General features: G+C 37.5%; 1 protein-coding gene and 1 long non-coding RNA gene across 2 annotated transcripts in view; both read left to right on the top strand.

The window, feature by feature from the left end:
• Window positions 1-467: 467 nt before the first annotated feature.
• LOC136844372 (uncharacterized) overlaps window positions 468-23,410 on the top strand; it is a 190,057-nt gene continuing 167,114 nt past the window's right edge. Inside the window, exon 1 of the long non-coding RNA XR_010854835.1 lies at window positions 468-604. This is a non-coding gene — a long non-coding RNA (uncharacterized lncRNA). The remainder of the gene's footprint in view (window positions 605-23,410) is intronic.
• Window positions 478-22,128, top strand: LOC136844371 (elastin-like). The gene is made up of 3 exons (XM_067113457.1): window positions 478-611; window positions 3,852-3,873; window positions 21,202-22,128. The coding sequence occupies exon 3, from the start codon at window positions 21,202-21,204 to the stop codon at window positions 22,048-22,050; it is 849 nt and encodes a 282-aa protein (XP_066969558.1). The 5' UTR covers window positions 478-611; window positions 3,852-3,873; the 3' UTR covers window positions 22,051-22,128.

The raw sequence follows: 23,410 nt of genomic DNA, 5'->3' as shown, positions 1-23,410 counted from the left end.
TTCAGTTTCTTGTGGTATCAGGAATCTTCAGAGACGGAATAGCAGTAAAAGTAACAATTAAATCTATAATTCGTATTTAATGAGAAAAATACTGACAAACATCTTAATAACTCGGAAAAGGAAGCAATTGAATGGAAAGCTGAAATCCACAAATGATACTTGGAATACGTAGCGTAGACAAAAAAGAAGAAAGCAGGGGTTGCATTTAATATATTAATCCCTTCACTTACCAAACTAAAGAGACAACTGTTTGCAGATCTGTCGAAAGAATGAATCGAAAATAGGAAGGAATTTTTAAAAAATTTCTAGGACACTACTACAGAGACAATAAACTTAAACACACAGTGCAGGGGGGCCATTTCAGAGAATTTTCGTATATTACTACTACTGCTGAAAGAGTCGAAGCTAATCTCAGGTAATGTTTAGTTTGGCAAATCTACAATGAGAATTGAGTTGTGCAGCCATTGTTTGTGTTCCGTGATAGTTAAATAACGTGCTGCGAAGTGACACTCGTTTGTAATTAATTCAGTGATAGAAAATAAGGTGTCGTTGAAATGTGTTTGTCAGCTGATAGTTGATGAAGATAAATCCTATAATAGCAAAGGTACAGGGTAAGTTTTTATCATAATGTTACTTGAATTTGGTGAGCTAGTTGTATGGCAGCACAGCTAATGATGCAATACCACGAGAAGGACATTTCTTAAACATTCTGTAACACATTCCATGTATAAAAATATCATTTAATGTTATATCGTATAGTAGTTTCCTGCTAAGTAATCCTACTGGTAGGTTGTATCCGTATACGCCTTTGCTAATTATGATAAGTCTGGAGTTGAAAGTAACAGAATATCAGACGACCTAGCCTAGTAGCCTAGGCCCCTACTTAGTCTCTACAGTACGACGTTAGTGTAGCCAGTTATCTGCTACAGTAATGTTTATGAAGTGATTTTTCCTGTTAATTTTAATTTATATAAAGCATAGAGCTTCACTACCTATAAAAGTATTGTAACTATAAGCGTAGTTATGCACTCACTTAGGCTACCATGCATTCCAAAACTGGTGGAAGCCAGTGTGGTTTAATCTGTAGTTTTTTATGTGATTCTGACTGATATGAGTATAAAAAACAAGAGAAATGCAGCAATATAAATTGGGAATTCCACAGAAACGCTTTGTGAGGTGCTTTGTTAAGTAGTAGCCCCTCAGGGATGAACATACAGACAAACAAAAGACAGTAAATTTCTCAAATTATCTTGGTAAATTTCTCAAAGTATCTCACCAGTACTGCATTATATACACCATTTTCTGTGTTATTCAGTAAAAAATTTTATTGATAAATGATATCTCCTCGCTGAACTCCTGAAGAATTACCATGTAAACTTCCTAACCTAGCCTCATTTGCAGTGCCAAGCCCCTACCTTATTTAACCAGACCTTAGACGTATGGCTTGTCACAGAGGCCCCCCACTTTGGTAGACATGGTTGTTGGTAATAGGTTAACCAAGCATTTGTATTAGAAATGAATATATTTGTAAAAATTAAAAAAATGATCAAACTACCAAATTTTACCAGATTTAGAATGAATGCATGTTTGTTGTTGTAAAAAAATAAGGAACTCAATTCGTGACAATGGGTAGATTACATTGTTTTTTAGCATTGGTTGTGCAGACATAGTAATACCTATTCACTAAAGGGTAACTGCAACTCAGAACTAAATGAAAGTGTCATGAGCCCACTAGTCAACACAAGAGTGAAAAGTGTACATATTAAAAAAGATTAAAAATAGAACAAATTAAGCAAATTTGCTCATGTGCAACTTTGCATTGATGTCATGAGTTGTACCTAATGGTATGGACTGGAGGAAAAACTAATACAGACGAGAAGAACAATCACTGAAAAATTCATGGTAATATAAACAAAAGAATGATACAAATGTAAGTGAGTCTGTCTCATATCAGTAACGTCCGAGTATTTAGACTTCAAGTATAACTATTGTAAATTGTATAGGAACAGTAACTGAAAATAAGTGAGTGCTTTTAGTAATGACATTGTGAGGATTGGCTGTTGGGGACAAGGGCATCTGTGTGCTAGCCTTCAGGAGCAGCCATGCTTTCTGTGTCCAGAAGGGGGCCCCAGGAAAGTGAGACAAGTACCCAAACTTCTTCCTCTAGAAAGGGCAAGGAGCCTTCTGAGCCCTTTTGACCCCTTCCCCCCCTTCTGTCCCAGCTAGGAAGGGAAGTAAGGGGAAGAAGAATAGGCAGAAACACTAAGGTTGGCAGTCTCCCTCTCCAACTGACACATGTAGGGTGGATGCCTGTCATACCACTGAGCAACCTGGCAGACACATGGAGTGAGCCATGTTCTTTCTGTGTCCTTTGAGGTGGCTACAGAGTACTTTCAAGGACTGATCCCTCCCCCAACCAACTCATATTCTGATACTGTTTTCCTTCTTACCCTCTAATTTTCCCAAGAGCTCTAGCCCTTTTGAAACTTACAGAACTTATTTATGCTGAGAGGAAGTACCAAAAAGCAAACTGTAATGATGAAAATTACATTATTAAAAAAGACCCATTTTAATAATTCACTTTTACAATAGAATAGTTTTGTATTTATGAATAGGTTTGTTATAGATCTTTAACTGAGGACTGCTTATCTGGCCTCATGTTTCTTGTTGTATGTGTAGTAACCTCCAAGCCTTCTGATTATCTCATTGTTTATGAGTTATAAGTATTCTAACTTTAGTAGATTATGAATCAACTTTCGAGTCAAAAGGTATTAGATAGGAGTTGGATTGACAGTCTGCTGTGTGATTGGTGAGGCTTAACTGCCTTTAAAGTAGTTTTACCTCTATATAAGTACCATACTGAAACCAGTAATATGACATGGTATGTATTGAACGTAGGTGTAATAAAATTGGGGATTTCTCCTTATATAGCTGATCGTCAATTATAAAAAGTTCTCAGGATAAAGAAGCAAGTGGCCATTATCTATAACAAAAAGTAAGGAAATTAAGTAGAATAGTGATTCTTAATAGGAAACTGAAAAGATGTAAAAAAAATTTTTAAAATTCATAACAGGAGCAGTAGTGTAGTTTTCGCCTAACGCTCCTTAAACTTGAGTTACAGAGGGTTACCATAAGTTGTCTGGGAACTAAAAAAAATTGAAAGCTACACCGAAGTACAATTAGGGCCCCTTTATAGGGGGTTAGTGCCGTCAGTGCGTCTCTGCACTCAGGTAGGCATTACCAGGACTAGGTTCTTTGCAGTTTCCCTCTGGCCCGTAGCTACAGCGGCTTCATTCCTTTTACTGTACCTCCATTCATATTCTCTTTCTTCTATCTTACTTTTCACACTCCTAACAATTGTTTCTTAATGCAACTGCGAGTTTTTCCCTTTCAGCGCAAAATGACTTCATAGTTCCTAGTGCTTGGTCATTAGCCTAAATTTTGTATTCCATCAATACAATTATGGGTCATTCAAACATTAGGTGGTCACATTTTAGTACATACAAAATGTCTGTAATTTTTCATTTAATGATTTGAGTGCAAGGTGCTGATATATACAACACTTTTTACATTACTATATGTTATATTGTTGGATGGTTTGTTCATTTATAATATGCTCATAGCATTAATTGAGGTTGTTAGGTCTCAAGGTGTTATTATCTATTAAATTCTAATAATATCGTATATGTAATATAATAGTCGATTGTTAATTTTAAATATATATATAATATAATAATTGATTGTTAATTTTAAATATGGTTATTCATATGAAATTCTTATGAGGTTTTTATAAGTAGAAGCAAAAATCTTTCCCAGGAGATAACCAATTAACAGCTTTTTCTTATTTTCAGATATGGTGTTCTTGGTGTTAAGGTACGTGGGAGGTAGAAATATTGCATAGACGCTGTTTATATTTGAGCTGTGCGATGTAGTGTTTGAATTAGAATATATTGTTGATATGTGCATTCTTTCTCAAATGTGCGCATTGGAAATTTTTGACAAGTGAAAAATAGAAACTGGAATATTCGAGGATTGTTAAAGTCATCGAAAAATTTTGTAATTCGATTAAAAAGTCCCATTTGTGTTGGCGACTGAAATAGGCTACAAGAGCTCGAAATTCACATTTGTTATTTGTTGTGTGTTGCGCGTATGTAAATCGGAATTTGTACCCTAGCATAACCATTAAGCCTTATGAGTAGCATTCATCTTCGATATGACTAGCGTCAGAAATTTCATGCTCCGTGAATTACTGCCATTGATGGGTGACACGTATAGACTTTTGTAAATACTGTACGTATGTGCAGAATGTAATAAATTTGTTTATTCTCACACATCATCTGTGCTATATATGACCTTTGGTGTTTTGACGACAGTGTTATCTGTTGATTAGCCGAAGGTCATCCAGTGTCTTGAAATGTGTTTCAGAAGATTTAAACTTTGGTTGTAGTATTTTTTCCATTAACATTGAATGCAAATTACACCCTTATATGAATAGCCTTTGGTTTTATAAAATTGCGTATCGAAATCTGTTTATTATAACTACAAAAAATCAGCCTTAATCGTTTCAAAAGCCGTTTGGATCCGGCCACAAAATCTAACCAAAAAATGTAGGGCAAACTGGTTTTTGGGGCATTCTCCATAAATGGTATAATTTTATGAAAATTTATGAAAGCACTTTCATGTCTAACTCAGTTTTATTGATTCTTAGAAGGAGAAAATGGTCGGACAATTACTAATTTTAAATTTTGGTCGTTAAGGCGATGACTTAGGAAAACGTAATGCTTACCAGCAGACTCCTCGGGAAAGTAGTGTAGGTGAACAAACGTGCACTGGTTAGCTGCAGGCATTTAGGAGGGAAGACAGACACAAGTTTCTTATATATATATATATATATATATATATATATATATATATATATATATATATATATATATATACTGTATATATAAACTTTATCACATACACAATTGTTCTGTGCATTAGTAGAATTACTAAAAGGACCTCATTCAAACTGGATGGTATCTAATGGAGTTTTTTTATTCAGAAAAAGTTACAAGCTTTCTTGGACAAACAGTCCACATTGTCAAGTATCCGTACAATGAGCAGACGCTTGTTGTTGTATTGTATTAAGCCAACTCTTGTGTTGGCACGGGCCTTTCCCTTGTTTGGCCCGTAGGTGATCTGAAAATTTCAGAAGGTCATTTGTTATAGGAAATGTGGAAGAGATTTAGTAGGAGAGACAGTTGTGGATGGAGGAAGGATGATGGTTGTAGTGGGAGGGGGCCATCATGTCACGGATAGTAGTAGTTTGAAGATGTAAGGCCTTTGAAAGAAAAATAGAGAAACATTGCAGGTGGGGTTGTCCAACCCTTTAAACCCTAGAGTCCCTGCAGAGTATTCTTATTGTAGAGTAGTTTAGTTGGAATAAGACAGAGATGATGTGAATAGGGCCTTACGGTGAGGGGATGGGATGAGTTGAGGAGGATGATGGTGGTAGTTAAAGAGGCCGTCTTGGTTGGTTGTAGTGGTAGTATGAAAGTACATGTTAAGTGAGTTGGTGGCCAGTGCCACTCTGAACACATTAACATTACATTACTTAATTCAGCTGGAAAGTAGAAAGTGAGAAGTTTAAAGTATTCTCATTGCATTGTTCTATCTTGGTGGCGGTAAGTTTACTAGCAGCTGGGCATGTCTGTCGATGTCTCGATTTGCCTTTGCAAGTGTTGCTGCTATTTTAGCTGCGTCTGGTGAGTTTACATCAGCTTGTACTCGCCTCTGCTGTCTCTCTGCATTCTAGCAGGTAGTGTAGGAGAGCCTGCTGTGTTTCTTCCTCACAGTGCTCACATGGTCTGGACACTGGGGTTCAATTTCCAGCAGGCTCTGTATCCCTGGCCTTAGTCTGTGAATACATACAGCTAGATTTCTCGGTGTGTGCCTGTCTATGGGGGAGGCACTAGGTCAGTTGCCCATTTGTACCATCTGGCAGTCGGGGAGTGATCTGTCCATGCCCGTAGGTCTTCCAGCATGTTTGCTTTCATGAGCGGTTTATGGCATTTTGATCTGTTGAAGTGCAGGTTGTATGTGGATCTGCACTCTGTATGTACCTTGTGCTCTTGGCTAGTTCATCCGCTTTATCATTGCCTGGAATTCCTATGTGACTCGGTATCCAGTTCATAGTGACTGGTCTGCCTCTTTCGCTGTGCTGGTAGAGCAGTGACTTGATCCCAGCCAGCAAGGCCTTGTTTTCTTTAATTTAATTTGTTGCAAGGCCTGCATGGAGGATTTTGAGTCAGTGTGGATGATGACGGGTCCTTCCTCATTCTCCAGAGAGTACAGTAGTGCCTGTCTTATCGCTACTAATTCTGTCTGCATTGTTGAGGCACAGTTTGATGTTCTCCAGCATGCTTGAAATTGTTTGAATATACTGCTGCCCAGTAGTTTTATTCTCTGGATCCACAGTGCCGTCGGTGTAGTATGTTTGGGGCCCCCAGGATTTCAGTGTTCCTGATAGACTCGTAGGCTGCTGCTCTTAGTTCCCTCTTGAGCAGTCTTCTTTTGCTCTGGGAAGGTGTGTATGGAATTTTGCATAATCCCTTTTCCAGGGCGGGATATGTTGTACATCCTGCGCTGTGTCTGGTCTCATGTTCAGCATTGCTCTGCCATATCTAACCTCTTGATGTTGTCACTTTGGTCTTTTCCGTAGGAGTTGGGCTGTGAATCTCTGGATGTTTATTTAGTTCTCCCTTTGTTTCTGGTCTTGGAGATTGAGTCTCTCTCTGAGAGGGAAGATTTTGCCATTATAATGCTGGCATTTCTCTGTGCAATCCTATCTTCTACTTTTGGCATGTTAGTTTCAAGCCTGAGGTTTGCACAGTCTTGTCCACATTGGTGCCCCAAGCATGAGTCTCATTGCCTTGTTCTGTATTACTTCTAGAGTTTCCTTTTGTGCCTCTGTTAGCTTTACCAGGGCAGGGGCACCATAGTCTATCAATGATCTGCAGGCTATATAGTACGTTTTCTGTACATGTTCATTTGCACCATCCTTCAAAGATGTCATATATCTCATTGCTGCTGTTCTTGCATTTTGCTCTTTCCTTCAGGTATTTGATTTCGTTCTTGAAGGTTAGTTGCTGGTCTGGATGATTCCCAGATACATGCTTGTCCACCCCTCTAGCGGTTCAGCTCCTATTGTGAGTGGTTGGAGTGGTCTGTTTGTTCTTTTACTGCCATGGCCTTTGTTTGTTAATGTTGATTTTGAGGCCTAGTTCCTCCGACTTTTTGCTGATTTCATTGAGGGCTCTTTGCATTCTGGCCATCTGACCAGGTCCTCTTGCGACTATGCACACATCGTTGACATAAATGAGCGTCTCACTCTGAGGCTATATGTGTGTGCTGGGTTCTTTTAATCTTATAATCGCCTAGGAACTCCTGTGTGACCCCCACGCCCTCGTGATCTTGGTCTTTCTCTGATCCCGCTTCTTCAAGTGTGTCCGTTTTCCGTGCGTTCTCTTGCGTTTTTCCTCGTTTCCTTGCTACTGTGGAATATACGATTTTCTAGATATGCTGTCTTCAAAACCGTTTCCGTGTTCCCCTGCCATCGTGTTGTTGGCGCATAGTTGTGAAGGCGTTCTCTACAACCAGTCTATAGATGTTTTGTTGCATGTTCCTGTACAGAAAACTCATATTTCCCAGTCTATTCTGTGATCATTTTCCCAACAGTGTTTTCCATGCCGACGTCTGATTATAATGCCTTATGTTCTGCAGATGTTGTTTGCTTCGCTCTTTACATGATTTGCCAGTTTCGCCATAGTACCCTTCTTCACAGGGTATATATGGCAGTACTTAGCTATTTGAGGCAGCCACATTCTGTTTATTTATTCATCTGTTTGCTTTGTGTCTGTTGGTGGTCATATATATCCCCAATTTTTGGAGTGTCATAACTTCAAAACGATGGACGTCCACTGTTTGTAGTTTGAACTTCTTGAGTTCAAATCTTGAAGTGCACTTAAGTATACTCTGTTCTCTTTGCTTATTTATTTATTTATTTTATATTTATAACTATATATAATCCATAAATATATATTTGTTATCATTTAGATATGTTCAGTTTAAACTTGCGTGTTGCCTTGTTTTTCTTGTTTAATTTGGAGCATTTTATTCTATAGAATAAAATACTAATAAACTTGTTGAAACAAGTTTATGGTATTTTACTTTGATTAATAATAATAATAATAATAATAATAATAATCATAATAATAATAATAATAATAATAAACAAAAACAATGAAATCTGGCCAATGGTAGAGACAAAAAGACCGTTCTTGTATAGGTATTTGAATTGTATTTGTATAAAACAATTTTCTCTCAACATTAAGTCGCTTTCCCTAAAAGGGAACGATTACTACCTCATTCACACTTCAACTACTGAAACTTGGATGAACCCCCTGTTCAGAAAACTTCCACAACTTTAACTTCCACAACTCTTTCACAGCTCTTCGTGTATAGCCTATACATTATACTGTGTGCTAGGTCTTGATTCCATGTCGGAAAACTGGAGGACAACAACCTTATTGTTTACATATCACAAACACTTTGAAAACAAAACAACTATCAGTTGAGTGACTTGTCTTTGGTAACGTGCCTAATGTTTGTATGAGGCAAAGTTTTAGACTGCTGCTAAGTGCCATTTGCATTCTTGTGTTTAGTGACCAGGTAGTACTGACAATTGCCACTCCAGGAGCAAAAGCTAAATGCCAGCCTGGTTTTATAATTATGTATAAATATTTAAAAAATTTGGAATGAGAAACTCTAAGTTATCAGAGTGTGTATTTACATTTATAAAAATTATATAGCGGCATTCTAGATTATGCTTAAGGTATATATCTACAGATATTCTTGATTATGCATACAGTACTTATTTACACAATTGAATTGAGTACTTAGCTACTTGAGGCAGCCACATTCTGTTTATTTGTTCATCTGTTTGCCTTATGTCTACTGGTGGTCATATATACCCCCAAGTTTTGGAGTGCCATAACTTCTAAACGATGGACGTTGTGTCCTGCTATTTAAATTTTCTTGAATTCAAATCAGCAAGTTCCTCAAGGATACTCTATCTCTTTGCAGTTTGTTTATTTATTTATTTTATATTTATAACTGTTGATAATCCATAAATACGTATTTGTTATCAGTAAGATATGTTCAGTTTCATCTTGCTTGTTGCCTTGTTTTTCTTGTAGAAACTTGTTGAAACAAGTTTATGGTCTTTTACTTTGATCAATAATAATAATAATAATAACAATAATTTTATACAAGAAGTGGATGCAAATGGTGGGGACAAAAGGATGGTTCTTGGAAGTGAGGTTGAATTGTATTTGAGGAAACAATTTTTCTCTCAACATTAAGGGGTTTCCTAAAAGGTTATGGCTACTACCTCATTCACACTTCAACTACTGAAACTTGGATGAACCCCTGTTTTGGAAAGCTTTTCATTAATTCTTCATGTGTATAGCCGATTATATTGTGTTACAAAACAGTTTTTCATGTTATAAACTCGGCAACAACCTTGTGTATACATATCTCAAACACTTTGAAAACAAAACAACTATCAGTGAAGGACAGTCTTTGGTAACGTGGATAATTGTATGATACAGTAGTTTAGTCAGTCTACTAAGTTCCATTAGCTTCTTCTTGGGCTTCTGACCAGCTCTTCTCTGGTGTACCACTTCCAGTTAGTAGCTCTGGGAAGGTCTATTAATGCAGATTGACTATAATTAATATAAATATTTTTTAAAAAGGCAGGGGCTGCAATGACTCTTCCAAGGATTATCTGGTATGCATTTACATTTATAAAAATTATATGTTGCATTTAGGACATTTTGGCGTGGTTACATATCCCCTTGATGTTCTTGATTATGCATACAATACTTATTTACAAGATGACACAGATTTTCTTTGGCCTGGCATTTGTTCATTGTTATACAATGAAATCTCAGACATCTGAAAGTTTTGCTAGATATGCAAGAGTTATTGAAACATTAAGGAATCTGAATACATCCTTTTAACCCCCAAATTCTGTGGGTTTGCAAACATATTATAGTCCAAGCAAACATCCTTCTTTGTTTTATCAACTCTTTCAGACAAGATCACTGTTACAAGTTTGTGGTGCTGGCTTTCCGGAAATTTTCACAGGGGAGTAGTGGACACCAGCCATGTTTGGCGAGACCATTGGATTGTTTAAGTCTTTGAGCAGTGTACTTTGTGAGAGACCTGCACCAGAAGCGACAAGGCCTGGCTGCTATTCCTGGTCTGACTCCTGCTAATTATTGGGCTCCCTGCAGCATTTTACCACCTTTTGTTGTAACACCAGTGGGGATGGGAAGGATGCCACCTACAAGTGTTTTCAGTACCACCAGACTCTTGTAATGCCACCTGTAGCAGGAGCAAAACCATCTGCACCAGGGCCAATTCCATTAGAATGGGGCCTTGTTCAAGACAAAATCTGTTGTGGCAATTGGTTCTCCACCTCCTGAGGTTGTGGCCCTTCTGGCCTGTTTCTTCAGGTGTAATGATCCAGTAACGGTATCATCTACCCACTGAAGGCCGTTGACCACCAGCAGTTTCGTGGGTGCCTCCATCTGGTCAGGTTTTACACCAACTGGATCCTGTCCATTTTCCTTGTCCACAACAGGGTTAACATTGACTACTGAGTTGATGATAGTAGATTGCTGGTTGACTCCAGGACCAGGTGTGCCGCCAGATCCAGCGGCAATCGCTACGTTCACTACTCGACCGCCCGTTACTGAAGAGCGACCTTCGGTCTCGTCCTCATCGTTGGAACCGTCGCCTCCTTTTGAAATTTGCTCGTCGACATCAGCATTGTCACTGTCGCTTGTTCCAGAAGTATGACCTTCGAAGTCATCGTTCGAACTGTCATCAGCAGCCACAAGGGTTATAAGAATCGAAATAACTCTGAAAGTATATTTTGGCGTTTTATTTAAAGTAGGAATTTTTTGTATTTTCCAAACCATTTCCTCTTGACAAGGGTGGTTCTAGAGATAACACAAGACAGCATTCGCTTCCATATTTGTAGTTGAAGTGAGTGTGTAGATTGAAACCTTTATTCCTGCTTCAAGCTGTTTTTTGTTTATATTGTTGAATTTTGAAGAGTGCTGCGAATCGTTAAATAATCTTGACTTAAGGAGAGTGTTACCTTTGCTTTATTTCAACAAGTACATTTTTGCTGAATGCATCGGCAGTGCATGAATGATATGAGAGGTGTCTAGACCGTGGGTGCAGCATTCCTTACCATGTCGGCAACGACGCGAAGCAGAGCCTGGTGCACAGGCGTGATAGGCGGTGACTCTTATATACCTACTGCCTTAGCAGCCCAAGCTCAAGATAGAAGCATAGTAGTAAAAAGTGGATCGTGAAGGAGGAAGAGCAAGCAAGCAAGTCATCAAATGTCGAAACAGCCTTCACTTTTTTTCTTTATTTTACGGTACTACATGTCTTGGGACTGTAACAGTTGGGTGTTTGGACAGACTGGTGCACAGAAACAGGAAGTAATTATACAGAACCATGACGAATGAGTTAATGAAAGCACGTGTTACCTTTTTGCCTGTAACAACATTTCCAGTATTTATTATTAATATTGTTAAACGCATAAGTATTAATGTTTCATTACACGGCCAGCTCGGGGTAGGAGAGGGATATGAATCTGAATGATCTATAGCGCTATAATTCGTTATTATCCTTTAGCTTGACTTTAAAATGTCTCCGGAGTATCTGTCTACGAGTAATTTCATTTGAGAAAAGTATTTTAAGTTTCAGCTATATCAGACATTTGCAGGAATTTATGAGGAATGTAAATTTTAATATTAGTAATTTCATTTGAGAAAAGTATTTTAAGTTTCAGCTATATCAGTCATATGCACAAATTTATAAGAGGAATGTAAATTTTAATATTACCCACCCACACACACATATATATTGACAATGACATTCCAGATACGAATTTGTGCGCATCAGTGGTAGTTTGAGCTTCAGTACTTCAAAAATGAAATTATTTCGTAGATGTTGGGAAGAATTCTAAAGAACATAACTTTTAGCTGTTCTTCAGCTTACCAGGACGTTGGGTTAGGTTTTAATTAACTTGAGTCTAATTGAATAATTGAAGAGAAAAAATCGCTTTAGCATTAAAAGGTCATTTGAGACATCAGTACAATGAGTTGTTTAACACGTGTAAACTTGATGTGCGTGCTAAGTGCTGCAACTAATAGTACTTCTACTACTAAATAATAATAATAATAATAATAATAATAATAATAATAATATTATTATTATTATTATTATTATTATTATTATTATTATTATTATTATTATTATTATTATTATTATTATTATTAAAAATATGCACAGAATCACTTGAAACAAGAATGTCAGGACATCAGCTTGCAAGGGAAGCGTCCTTAATATATAGGCTATACCAGGTGATATTCCGAAGTAGCGTGAATTGGATATTAAACGACGCTTGTAGCTTAATGACTGTATATAAATCACGATGATGTGATAAATTCATTATATACACACACATATATATATTATTATAACTGTGTTTGTGTTTGTGCACGCTTGTTGGTAACTGGCAACTACATGAGAGGATAAGTATCAGCTCCAAGATGCAGAGGGTTACAAGTGTTCTGCTCGTTGCTTGTCATCAATATTGATTAGCATTTTCTAATAAAAACTAATCCAAGGGGATATTCTTCATCTCGTTTAGGTACTATTTTGTTAGTTTATTCAATTTACGTCACATGTGGTCTCACTTAAAATATGTACAGTAAGTGAAACTTGATGACAAAAATAAATGCAAATTTCTTTCGCAGCGCAGGCGATCTGTCCTATGTAAATTAAGTGTCCAGATATTCCAGCACAAGTTTAAACTGGAAATATCGGAGTTAGAATGCACAGATAATTGCTCTCTCTCTCTCTCTCTCTCTCTCTCTCTCTCTCTCTCTCTCTCAAATTCTCTCTTCTCCATTTGAATACAGGGTTTGACAACTTTTTGTTTCTCTGTTTCCATTTTTAGTGCTAAATTTTTTTTTATTTCAAATTCCCAGGAGTTTTTTTTTTGTATATTTATCAATATGATTCATTCAAATACTCAAGACTGCGTAAGAAAGTTAACCTCGGATCCTACTCCCAAGAGCCAATTATGGTAAAACGTGTTTGTCCCCCAGAGTTCTGAGTTGTTACTGAGGAATACTGCCCCCTCTCACAGGCATTTGAGATGGTCTCGGGAACAGTCAACTAGAGCAGTTCCCTCCGGCAGGGAGCTGAGTCTGACCTTGCTTCATGGTTAACTAAAACCTGTCTTAGTTGGATGGTTGAGGTGAATTTAAAGTTCAGGAGTAAAACAATGTGAGGCTGGGATGATCAAGAACTTCTCTCTCTCTCTCTCTCTGCTCTCTGCTCTCTCGGTCTCTCAAGACCAGATTTTGATGGCCATTGATTCATTGAGCGCACGAGGTAGTACATTGTTTAATATATCTCAGTCAATCCAGAAATGAGGAGGAAGGCGTGTACGTTTAATAAATGCCTTTCAGTAAGTTATCGATTATAACCATTTATTTATGTGAATGATATCAAGGTGAAATAGAGACACACACATTCTCGACACACACACACACACACACACACTCACGCGCACACATATAAACACATACACATATAACACATTTTCCACCCAAAAAAATATTGCCAATGGCAAATGTATTGATTTTCCAGTTATTGATAGAATACTATCACTTCTTGAATAAGTGTAGCTATAAATCTAATGTATTATGAATATGAAGTTACCTTTTTAAACTGAGGGCATATTTATTGTCCGTGGTAACTTCTCGTACGGTAGTACGCCTTAGTAAGGGCAAAGCCTTTGAAATAGTTACAGTCTTTGAGTTTATATAAAAAGGGAAAGTTCACAATTGCAAATCACATTTATCAAACCACAACCGTCTGCCTTTGAATCTGCTCAGTCATTTCCAGGTAGATTGTATTGAAGAGAGATTCGCCTAGTAAACATTCACTAGTAAAGAATTGCTATGTTTTGTTTTACTCACATTTTTGTTATGCTTCGACTAATGCTCCTCTCAGTGATTGTAGTGCTGATGATCCTTCTTTTTTTGCCTCTCTGATCATGTATCGGAGGAATAGTCTCCTCTTGCAAGGTCCGTTGTAAATTTAAAGACTGTCAGGTCATGTGGCCGTAGATCTTTCAGCATGATTCCTGTCGGAAATTTACGAAAAATAGTCCTGTGATATTTTTGCCATTTTGTGTCATAATTTATATCCCCGCTTCACCTTTTCCTTGAAACGCCTTAGTTCAGGTTCACAAAAAACGAGAATTTCTAATCCATTAACTACCGTCCGATGGCAAGCACTTTAAATCTGCTCTTAATGGGATCAGCAGTTTAGCTTCTGAACGCAAGATCATCTTAATTATGTTATCTTATTTGCTAGACATCGGAGAAGCATTTGTTGTTGCTCTTGACTCTACTAAGCACTGAGAGTGTGTGGCATAACCTATTGTTAGTCAGATTACCTAATAATGGAATTACTCATAATGGAATCCATGTATGGAGTTTTTGCAGTACCTTGTATCTGGTTTTAATGGCAGAACTGAGCTCCTTCCAGTTCGAGAAGTAATGTTCTTTTAAAATTTTTATTGATAATCACCATCCTTCTTATTATCATATATGTTTCTTCTTTCGTCACCTTGTATTTATCTTGAGGGCCACCTACTCAGGTTCTTGAATCTGCCTGATAAAGATATTCTTTACACTAACGGATCCCGGGGTAGGGCACCTGGGCACGTGCCCCTCCCCCACAAATAAGAAATATAAAATTCGAAAAAAATAACGAATCGATTAAAAAGAAATTATATATATATATATATATATATATATATATATATATATATATATTATATATATATATATATATATATATATATATATATATATATATATATATGATATAGGTATGATATGAAAATTGGTGCCATTCATAAAATTTTTCTGGATCCGCTAGTTCTTTACATGTCAGAATTTTCTTTATCCCAGCTATTAAAGCTTCATATCTAGAAAACTGGTTGTATACTTGGGTGTTTTGTGTGTGCGTGTGTTTTTTTTTTTACCCATGAGAGGATTGAATCAAAAGTAGGTCGTTTTAATCATTAACTCCCATCATTACCTCTTATCATAGCCTTATCACTATCTGGTGCAAAAGTTCCCCTTTAGACATTTGCAATCCTCGGATTGTCAGAGTTGCGCGACTGTTTCTTTCCTGTCGTTTGAGCTTTGGAATTCTCCTCCAGCTTCCGTTTTCCCTGACCTAGTCTCCCATCCTTATGAGGCTGGTCTTTCACCTCTTCGACGTTAGGCCCCACCTTTTCTTTATTCATAAGAACATTGTGTTCAAGCCCGTGTTGGCCTCTGCACCTAATCAAAGTTCCTCGTTGGACGGGTCGGTACTCTCGGCTAGCACTTTGCTGGCCCACGTTCTAGTCTCCCGACCGACCAACGAAAATCAGAGGAATTTATTTCTGGTGATAGAAATCCATTTCTCGTTGTAATGTGGTTCGATTCCACAATAAGCTGTAGGTCCCGTTGCTAGGTAACCAGTTGGTTCTTAGACACGTAAAATAAAAATCTAATCCTCCGGGCCAGCCCTAGGAGAGCTGTTAATCAGCTCAATGGTCTGGTTTAAACTGAGGTATACTTGCGCCTAATCAGTGAAACTTTGACGGCATGAGATTTTGTGACATTTATTTTCAAACTTGTGCCTCCCACGTAGTGAAGATATATTTCATGAAATTAGGCCAGCTAAGTGTGTTAATCCTGAATCCCTGAACATGACGAACATGGTTTCGATTCAAGTCCTGGCCTGACAAGTTCCTGTGTCTTGCTCGTTTGACTTCAGCTTGACCTAGAATAAGTTTGCCCCCGTAGGGTTAGTGCTGTCAGTGCACCTCACTCGGTGCAATGTAGGCATTTCTCAAGGTTCTTTGCAGCGTCCTTCGGCTAGCTGCAACCCCCTTTCATTCCTTTTACTCTACCCCCGTTCATATTCTCTTTCTTCCATCTTACTTTCCACCCCATCCTAACAAATCACAGTGCAACTGCGAAGTTTTTCTCCTGTTACCGTACACCTTTGAAACCTTTTTATTGTCAATTTCCGTTTCAGCACTGAATGACCTCATAGGTACCAGCCCTTGGCCTTTTTAGCCTAAATTTATATTGTATTCTATTCTAGAATGGTTCGCTAATTTTATATATTTCTAAGTTGACTAGCTCCTTACCGAGGGTGATGACAATCCATCTTTTGGTGTCAATTTGACAGAAGACACCATGCAGGAAGTTGTTTAATGTTCCATACTCGCTCCTTCTTAGGTTGGTACACACTGCATTGAAAGATGTCATAGACACGTTGCTAACTTATCCCAAACATCACAAACAGGCTCTATACAAGTCAGCGACCTGTTGGTAGTCGTAATCATTGCACCATACAATTATCCAGCATCTGCCAATACTTCGGTCCCCATTAAAGGTCTTTGACTGGTTTTAATAATGTTTGTGATATGTATGCAATATGTTGTCGTATTGTATTTTTTGTATGTGTTACTATAGTTTGGTCCTTAGCGGGATCCCTTGCATCTTACACTGGACTCCTAAGGTGTGTTTCCGTGATTTTTGGAATGATGCTACTAGTCCAGTGAGAATGGAGCCAGCAGCCTCATTCCAAAATTTAGTGGATATATTTAGGTCTGAGAAGCAGCAGAACGGCAAGCAGTACAGAAATTACAAAAAAAACAAAAACCTATGGCTCTTCAATGGAGACATCATCTCGCCAAAACACGAAGTCCTTCAAGTGTTTTTTTTTTTGTTTTTTGTTTTTTCACGACTGAAAAGGTGATACTATAGTGTAGCAGTAAGGAATGGAATGAGGAGATGAGGGTCAGCAGAAAAGAGGGGCTGATGTTTAGCAATGAATAATATATTTCGTCTCTTTTGTTGTGTAATCTCAGTGAGTGTAATGAGAGGTTTTTGAATAAAGTAAAAGTTTCAAGGAAGCTAAATAGTGATTGGTATGGTACATAATAATATACAGACTTGAGACCTTACTCAAGGTAATCGTAAGTCATTATTCTTCTGCCGACAAACACAGTGAGACGACATTAATTGGTAAATTACTAAAGGTTTCAAAGGTTATTTTTTTAAAGAAGTATTATTATTATTATTATTATTATTATTATTATTATTATTATTATTGTCTGAAGTAATTTTTAAAGAATGTATTATTATTATTATTATTATTATTATTATTATTATTATTATTATTATTATTATTATAATTATTATTATTGTCTCAAGTAATTTTTAGGCGATGCTCATTAATATGTAGCAAAATATTGGAAAGGAGGTATTAAATGTTCATCCTATGTGACTCATTGCTGCTTTTCCCCTCTGTGACTCATTGCTGCTTTTCCCTATGTGACTCATTGCTGCTTTTCCCTATGTGACTCATTGCTGCTTCTCCCCTACGTGGCTCATTGCTGCTTTTCCCCCTACGTGGCTCATTGCTGCTTTTCCCCCTACGTGGCTTATTGCTGCTTTCCCCCTACGTGGCTCATTGCTGCTTTTCCCCCCCTACGTGGCTTATTGCTGCTTTCCCCCTACGTGACTCATTGCTGCTTTTTCCCCTATGTGACTTATTGCTGTTTTTTCCCCTACTTGACCCATTGCTGCTCTCCCCCCCTATGTGACCCATTGCTGCTTTTTCCCCTATGTGACTCATTGCTGCTTTTCCCCCTATGTGACCCATTGCTGCTTCTTCCCCATGTGACTCATTGCTGCTTCTTCCCCATGTGACTCATTACTGCCTTTCTTCCCCATGTGACTCATTGCTGCTTTTCCCCCCTGTGTGACTCATTGCTGCTTCTCCCAGACATTTGCATTAACTGGATATTGACGATCCAAGATGGTGGCTTGAAATAGTGCAAAGCCGAGTGAATTGCGAGGTTATAATTCTTAACGGCTGTGGGTTACAATGAGGATGGGAGCCAGTGAAGTGGGCGAGTGATCGTTCTTTATACAGAAGTCCGTTAAGGATACATCTTGCCTTGTATTATCTCACCTGCGATAAAAAAGACGACTTCTACATCCAAGCTTCGGAATTCTTTTCCGGTCTCTTTTATTCCTGACGTTTAACATTTCTTCTTTTGAGAGGCTAGTCTTAGGTTGACCTTTGCTCTTAAAAAATACTAAGTCTTTCATTAGGTAAGGTCGTAGTATGACTTTTGCTCTTTTAAAAAACCAAATTTGTCATTACATATGTTTTTAGGTTGACTTTGTTCTTCAGAAAGCAGAACAAGTCTGTCATTAAACATGATACAGTATTAAGTTGACCTTTTCCCTCTACAAAAAAAAATAAGACCACGTATGTCATTAAATACTGGGTAGTAGAAACAGAAATTAACTTTAGAATTTAGATAACTTCCGGTACCTTGGAATTTCTGTTTAGAGGTATAAGGAGATGTTGCCACTTTATTCACAAATGTGAAACATTAATATGTTATTTGTACGTGATTGAATGACTTGAGACTTAAATCCCTTAATTTTTTTTTCAAGCACAATTTTGCAGAAATCAGACTTTTGGATAAGTTTGAAAAAATTACTTGTAAAGTCGACAGTTGAAGGAGTATAAGATATGAACCTGCCGTAATAAAAAAAATTAAATTTATTTCATTTAAACTATTTAACTTGAGGATATTAGTTATCAAAAATAGTAATGGACTACTTTCAAGCTTACCGATATGGCCATACAATTTCAACACATCTGTTCTGTTATTGTTTCTTACAAATTGACGCAGATTGACAGTTTCTTATGAATGGATAACATAATGTCGGCAACTCGCGTCATAGGTCATTAATTTAATGAACCGATACAAAATCTAGGCCAAAGGCCAGGTACTGGGTCTTGAGGGTCACTGCAGGCGTTAGTGGATTTTTTTTCACAGATTTGTGAATAGTATTAAACAACCAGATATTTTGGTACTTTACATTTTCCTGTAAACTTTATTATTATTATTATTATTATTATTATTATTATTATTATTATTATTATTAACGGTAGTGGCAGCAGTAACTGTCGCTAATATTACTATTAAAAACTAACTACTGCGTGATACGACATTTTTCATTATTACGTCTAGTACTACCATAACTGCTGAATCAAAACTAATTGTAATGAATATTATCAATCATAATATCCGGGGTTTGCTTTTAACCTAATAAAAAAAAAAAAAACGGACACATTTGTGTGAGGATTTATCACGATTAATTAATGGTTTTCTTTAAAAGGAACTTTATTTTTTTTACTGCAAAAGTGTGACATCGGAAGTGTCCAACATGGCATTAGAAACTTTGCCTGTTTACCTTCGTTGTATTAGCTTTTTCTCATCCGCGATCCGGTTTTGACTTCCTTTTAGCTCTCTCTCTCTCTCTCTTCTCTCTCCTACCGTCTCCCCCACCCCACCCCTCTGTCTTTATGTATGGTATAGGGAGGTTTCTCTCGGGCGGTATATAAGATGCCCAGTCTTTCGTGATCTGCATTATTTTCTTGTTGCTACTTGGGATAACAAGGTAAGAAATGGTGGCGTCTTGCAGCCTGGATTTGACTATGTATTTAGGTATGTATATATATATATATATATATATATATATATATATATATATATATATATATATATATATTGTATATATAATTAAATTAATTATATATATGTGTGTATATATGTATGTATTTATATAATTACCTATATAAATATGTATAAAGTATATGCCCATTTATATATATTATATATATATATATATATATATATATATATATATATATATATATATATATATATATATATATATATATATATATATATATATATATATATATATATATATATATATATATATATATATATATATATATATATATATATATATATATATATATAAACACACACACATAAATCATACGCCCTATTCTTTGATGGATTAGTTCAAGATGTTAACCGATCATGTTCAGCGGATATTTTTTTCCCATCATCTTTTCAAAAGTAAGCAGTTTCTAATTATGACTTTTTTAGTGTAAAAACAAGACAGTAGTCACTGCCATATTCATCCTCTACCGTTCGAATCACGGATGAAATCCCTGTGCGAAAAACTACCACTGTATTAGCTGTTTCATATATTTACACAGGAGGCTTATCCCCAGGCAGTCGCTCCGTAGGGGGTTAGTGCCGTCAGTGCACGTCACGGGGTGCACTGTAGGCATTACTAAAGGTTCTTTGTAGCGTCCCTTCGACCCCTAGCTGCAACCACTTTCATTCCTTTTACTGTACCTCCATTCATATTCTCTTTCTCACTTCTTACTGTCCACCCTCTCCTAACAATTGTTTCATAGTGCAACTGCGAGGTTTTCCTCCTGTTACGCCATTCAAACCTGCCCATCTCTAAATTTCCCTTCCAGCGCTGAATGACCTCATAGGTCCCAGCGCTTGATCTTTAGCCTAAACTCTGTATTCCATTCCATTCCCAGGCAGTCGAATTTTTCTACGAACGTTTCGCCAGTCACCTCCACCTTGTGTGTAATCTCCCACTTCCAGAATATTAAGGCCCTTCCGTTCCCATAGCTCTTCCAGTCTTTTTTTTTTTTTTTTTAATCATGTTGGTTGGTATTATGAGTCGGTGGGAGCGCTAGATATACCCTGAGTTCTATTCCTTGAAGGTACACTAAAGCACACTTCCATATCCTTGGGTATATATTTTATCATTGTATTTCTGTCTATTTATTTTATTTTAGTTATCTGTTAACTCTGATTAATGTTTTGCATGCATTTTCCGATTTTCTTGGTAACTGTCCGTTATGGTTTTCACATTATAATTATTCCGGTGAAACTTGTTAAGTGGATAACAAAAGTTAAATTATATTAAAAAAGAATTGTCAATATTCGGTTCGGAATAGCGATTTTCCTAAAACCTTTGTATATTTTTTTTTGTTTTTTGTCTTTTAGGCCTTATATTTGATTTACTTTATTTAAAAAAAATATCAGCCCTTTAAGAATCCTTGTCGTGATTTTTTCAGATGAAAGTACTGGCTGCCTTAATATTGGTGGTGGCTCTTGTGGCAGCCGACGACGATAATGAACCAGACATTGAAGGTCGTACTTCTAGTGTCGGCGCTGAAGCTGCCAGTTCTGATGCTGCTAACGCTGCTGGTGCTGGCGACAGCACTGCTGCCGTTGGTACCAACACTGCTGAAGGTAGCACTGGTGGCAGCGCAGCCGAGGGCAGTGGCAATCAACAGTCGACTAGGTTCCTCAGTCCCCTGGGAGGAGTCGCTGTAGGTCAGGTAGCTGGTCATGGGTTTGGGGTCAATCCAGTGAGTAGCTTCAGTCCAGGTTTTGTTGGAGTCAGTCCTGTTGTTGGTGGTGTCAGTCCTGTTTTAAGTGGTGTTAATCCCCTTGTCGGTGGTGTCAGCCCTGTGTTGCATGGTGTTAGCCCTCTTGTCCATGGTATCAGCCCTCTGGTGCAAGGCGTTAGCCCTGTGGTACATGGCGTCAGCCCTTTGGTAGGTGGTGTCAGTCCTTTGGTAGGCGGTGTCAGTCCTTTGGTAGCTGGTGTCAGTCCTGTAGTGGGCATCCTCAACCCAGGAGTTGGGTCGGTTGCACTACCTAGCACCTGCCGTTACTGGTGCAGGACCCCACAGGGTCAGGCCTACTGCTGCGAGAGCGCCCTCGAACCTCAGAGCTTTGTTGGCGTTGTCAAACCTGGTCAGTGTCCTCCTGTCCGCCCCGTCTGCCCGCCTGTCAGAAATTTCCAGCCCCCTGCAACTTGCTCCAACGACGGTGCCTGCGGCGGCGTCGACAAGTGCTGCTACGACACTTGCTTGGAGGAGCATGTCTGCAAGCCTCCTTTCGGCTTCGGTCGTTAAACTTGAGGCATCATTCAAACATTTCTCAGGTGTATTGAAATCACATTTCATTGTATTTATTGCTGAATTCGTGAAAGTATGTATTTCATTTTGTATGGTATTTAAATACAGTTTCTTCGGTATAAAATTGTTTCATTTCACGTAGCTTTTCCCCTAAAAGACATTTTATAGTCAGTATTTCAGATTTGCTGTTATCGTATGTATGTGTGGTGTATGGAAGTTAAGGCATATTTTGTGCATAATTAATATTTCTGTGATCGTGAAATGTAAGAAAGGATTTTTAAAAGTCGGTAGTACGTAAAATCCGTTATATAATATAGGTTGTATATGTATATATATATATAGGTATATATATATATATATATATATATATATATATATATATATATATATATATATATATATATATATATATATATATATATATATATATATATATAATTTTTATTATGGGAAGCGTAGTGTTGGTGGCAAATCATCGAAAAAACACTATTTGACCACCTTGCTGCCAAGGTAACTTTAGAGTTTCGAAAGGAGTAAGAATCTTTACAACACGAGTATCAGGGCGTGTATTGAATATATTTACATAAAAATATGCTAAACCACCTCAGCCAGACTTTACAGTCTCATTTCTAGACGCTTATAGGGCTAACTTGAAGAATTTGGTTTTCGGTGAGGGGTTGGAGCAATACAAAGTTAAAGGTGGTAGATGAAAGGCCCAAATTAAAAACTACTCATACCCAAAGCTGCTGTCGGTGCCTGGTATAGTAAGTGAGGAAAAATCCACTTGAACTCGGTGCAAACTCCTGCTTCAAGGAGAAGGTAGAAGAAACATGAAGATCGTTTTGAAGGTCACGTATTACCAAAAAGGAATTAAGTGGGTTAAAGTCTGAATCTTTAGTGAACTCTTGAGAAGTAAAGAGTTGCGTACGTGCTGCTGCTAGCAACAATAAATATAAAACAATTAAATAATTTTATTAGTGAGTTGGAAAAGAAGCACATCAGTAGGCAAGAAGCTTGACTAATTGGACCATATGCCAACCCATGCAGGATGCTGAAGGATTGTAGTTATACATTTATAGTTTTAAGCCCCGTACGGGGTTAGTACCGTCAGTGCACCTCGTGTGGTGCACTGTAGGCATTACTTAAGGTTTTTTGCACAGTCCCGTCGACCCCGAGATGCAACCTTTTTCGTTTCTTTTACCGTACCTCCTTTCATATTCTCTTTCTTCCATGTTACTTTCCATCCTCTCCTAACAATTGATTCACAGTACAACTGCGAGATTTTACTCTTGTTACACCTTTCAAACCTTTTTACTGTCAATTTTCTTTTCAGCGCTGAATGACCTTAAAGGTCCCA

This window comes from Macrobrachium rosenbergii, chromosome 12, assembly GCF_040412425.1.
Source record: "Macrobrachium rosenbergii isolate ZJJX-2024 chromosome 12, ASM4041242v1, whole genome shotgun sequence".
Lineage (NCBI taxonomy): Eukaryota > Metazoa > Arthropoda > Malacostraca > Decapoda > Palaemonidae > Macrobrachium > Macrobrachium rosenbergii.
This window is presented reverse-complemented; position numbering and strand designations above follow the sequence as displayed.

What these genes read in the sequence shown, in the direction of transcription:
- LOC136844371 (XM_067113457.1), top strand. Translation starts at nt 21,202, where the DNA reads ATGAAAGTACTGGCTGCCTTAATATTGGTGGTGGCTCTTGTGGCAGCC.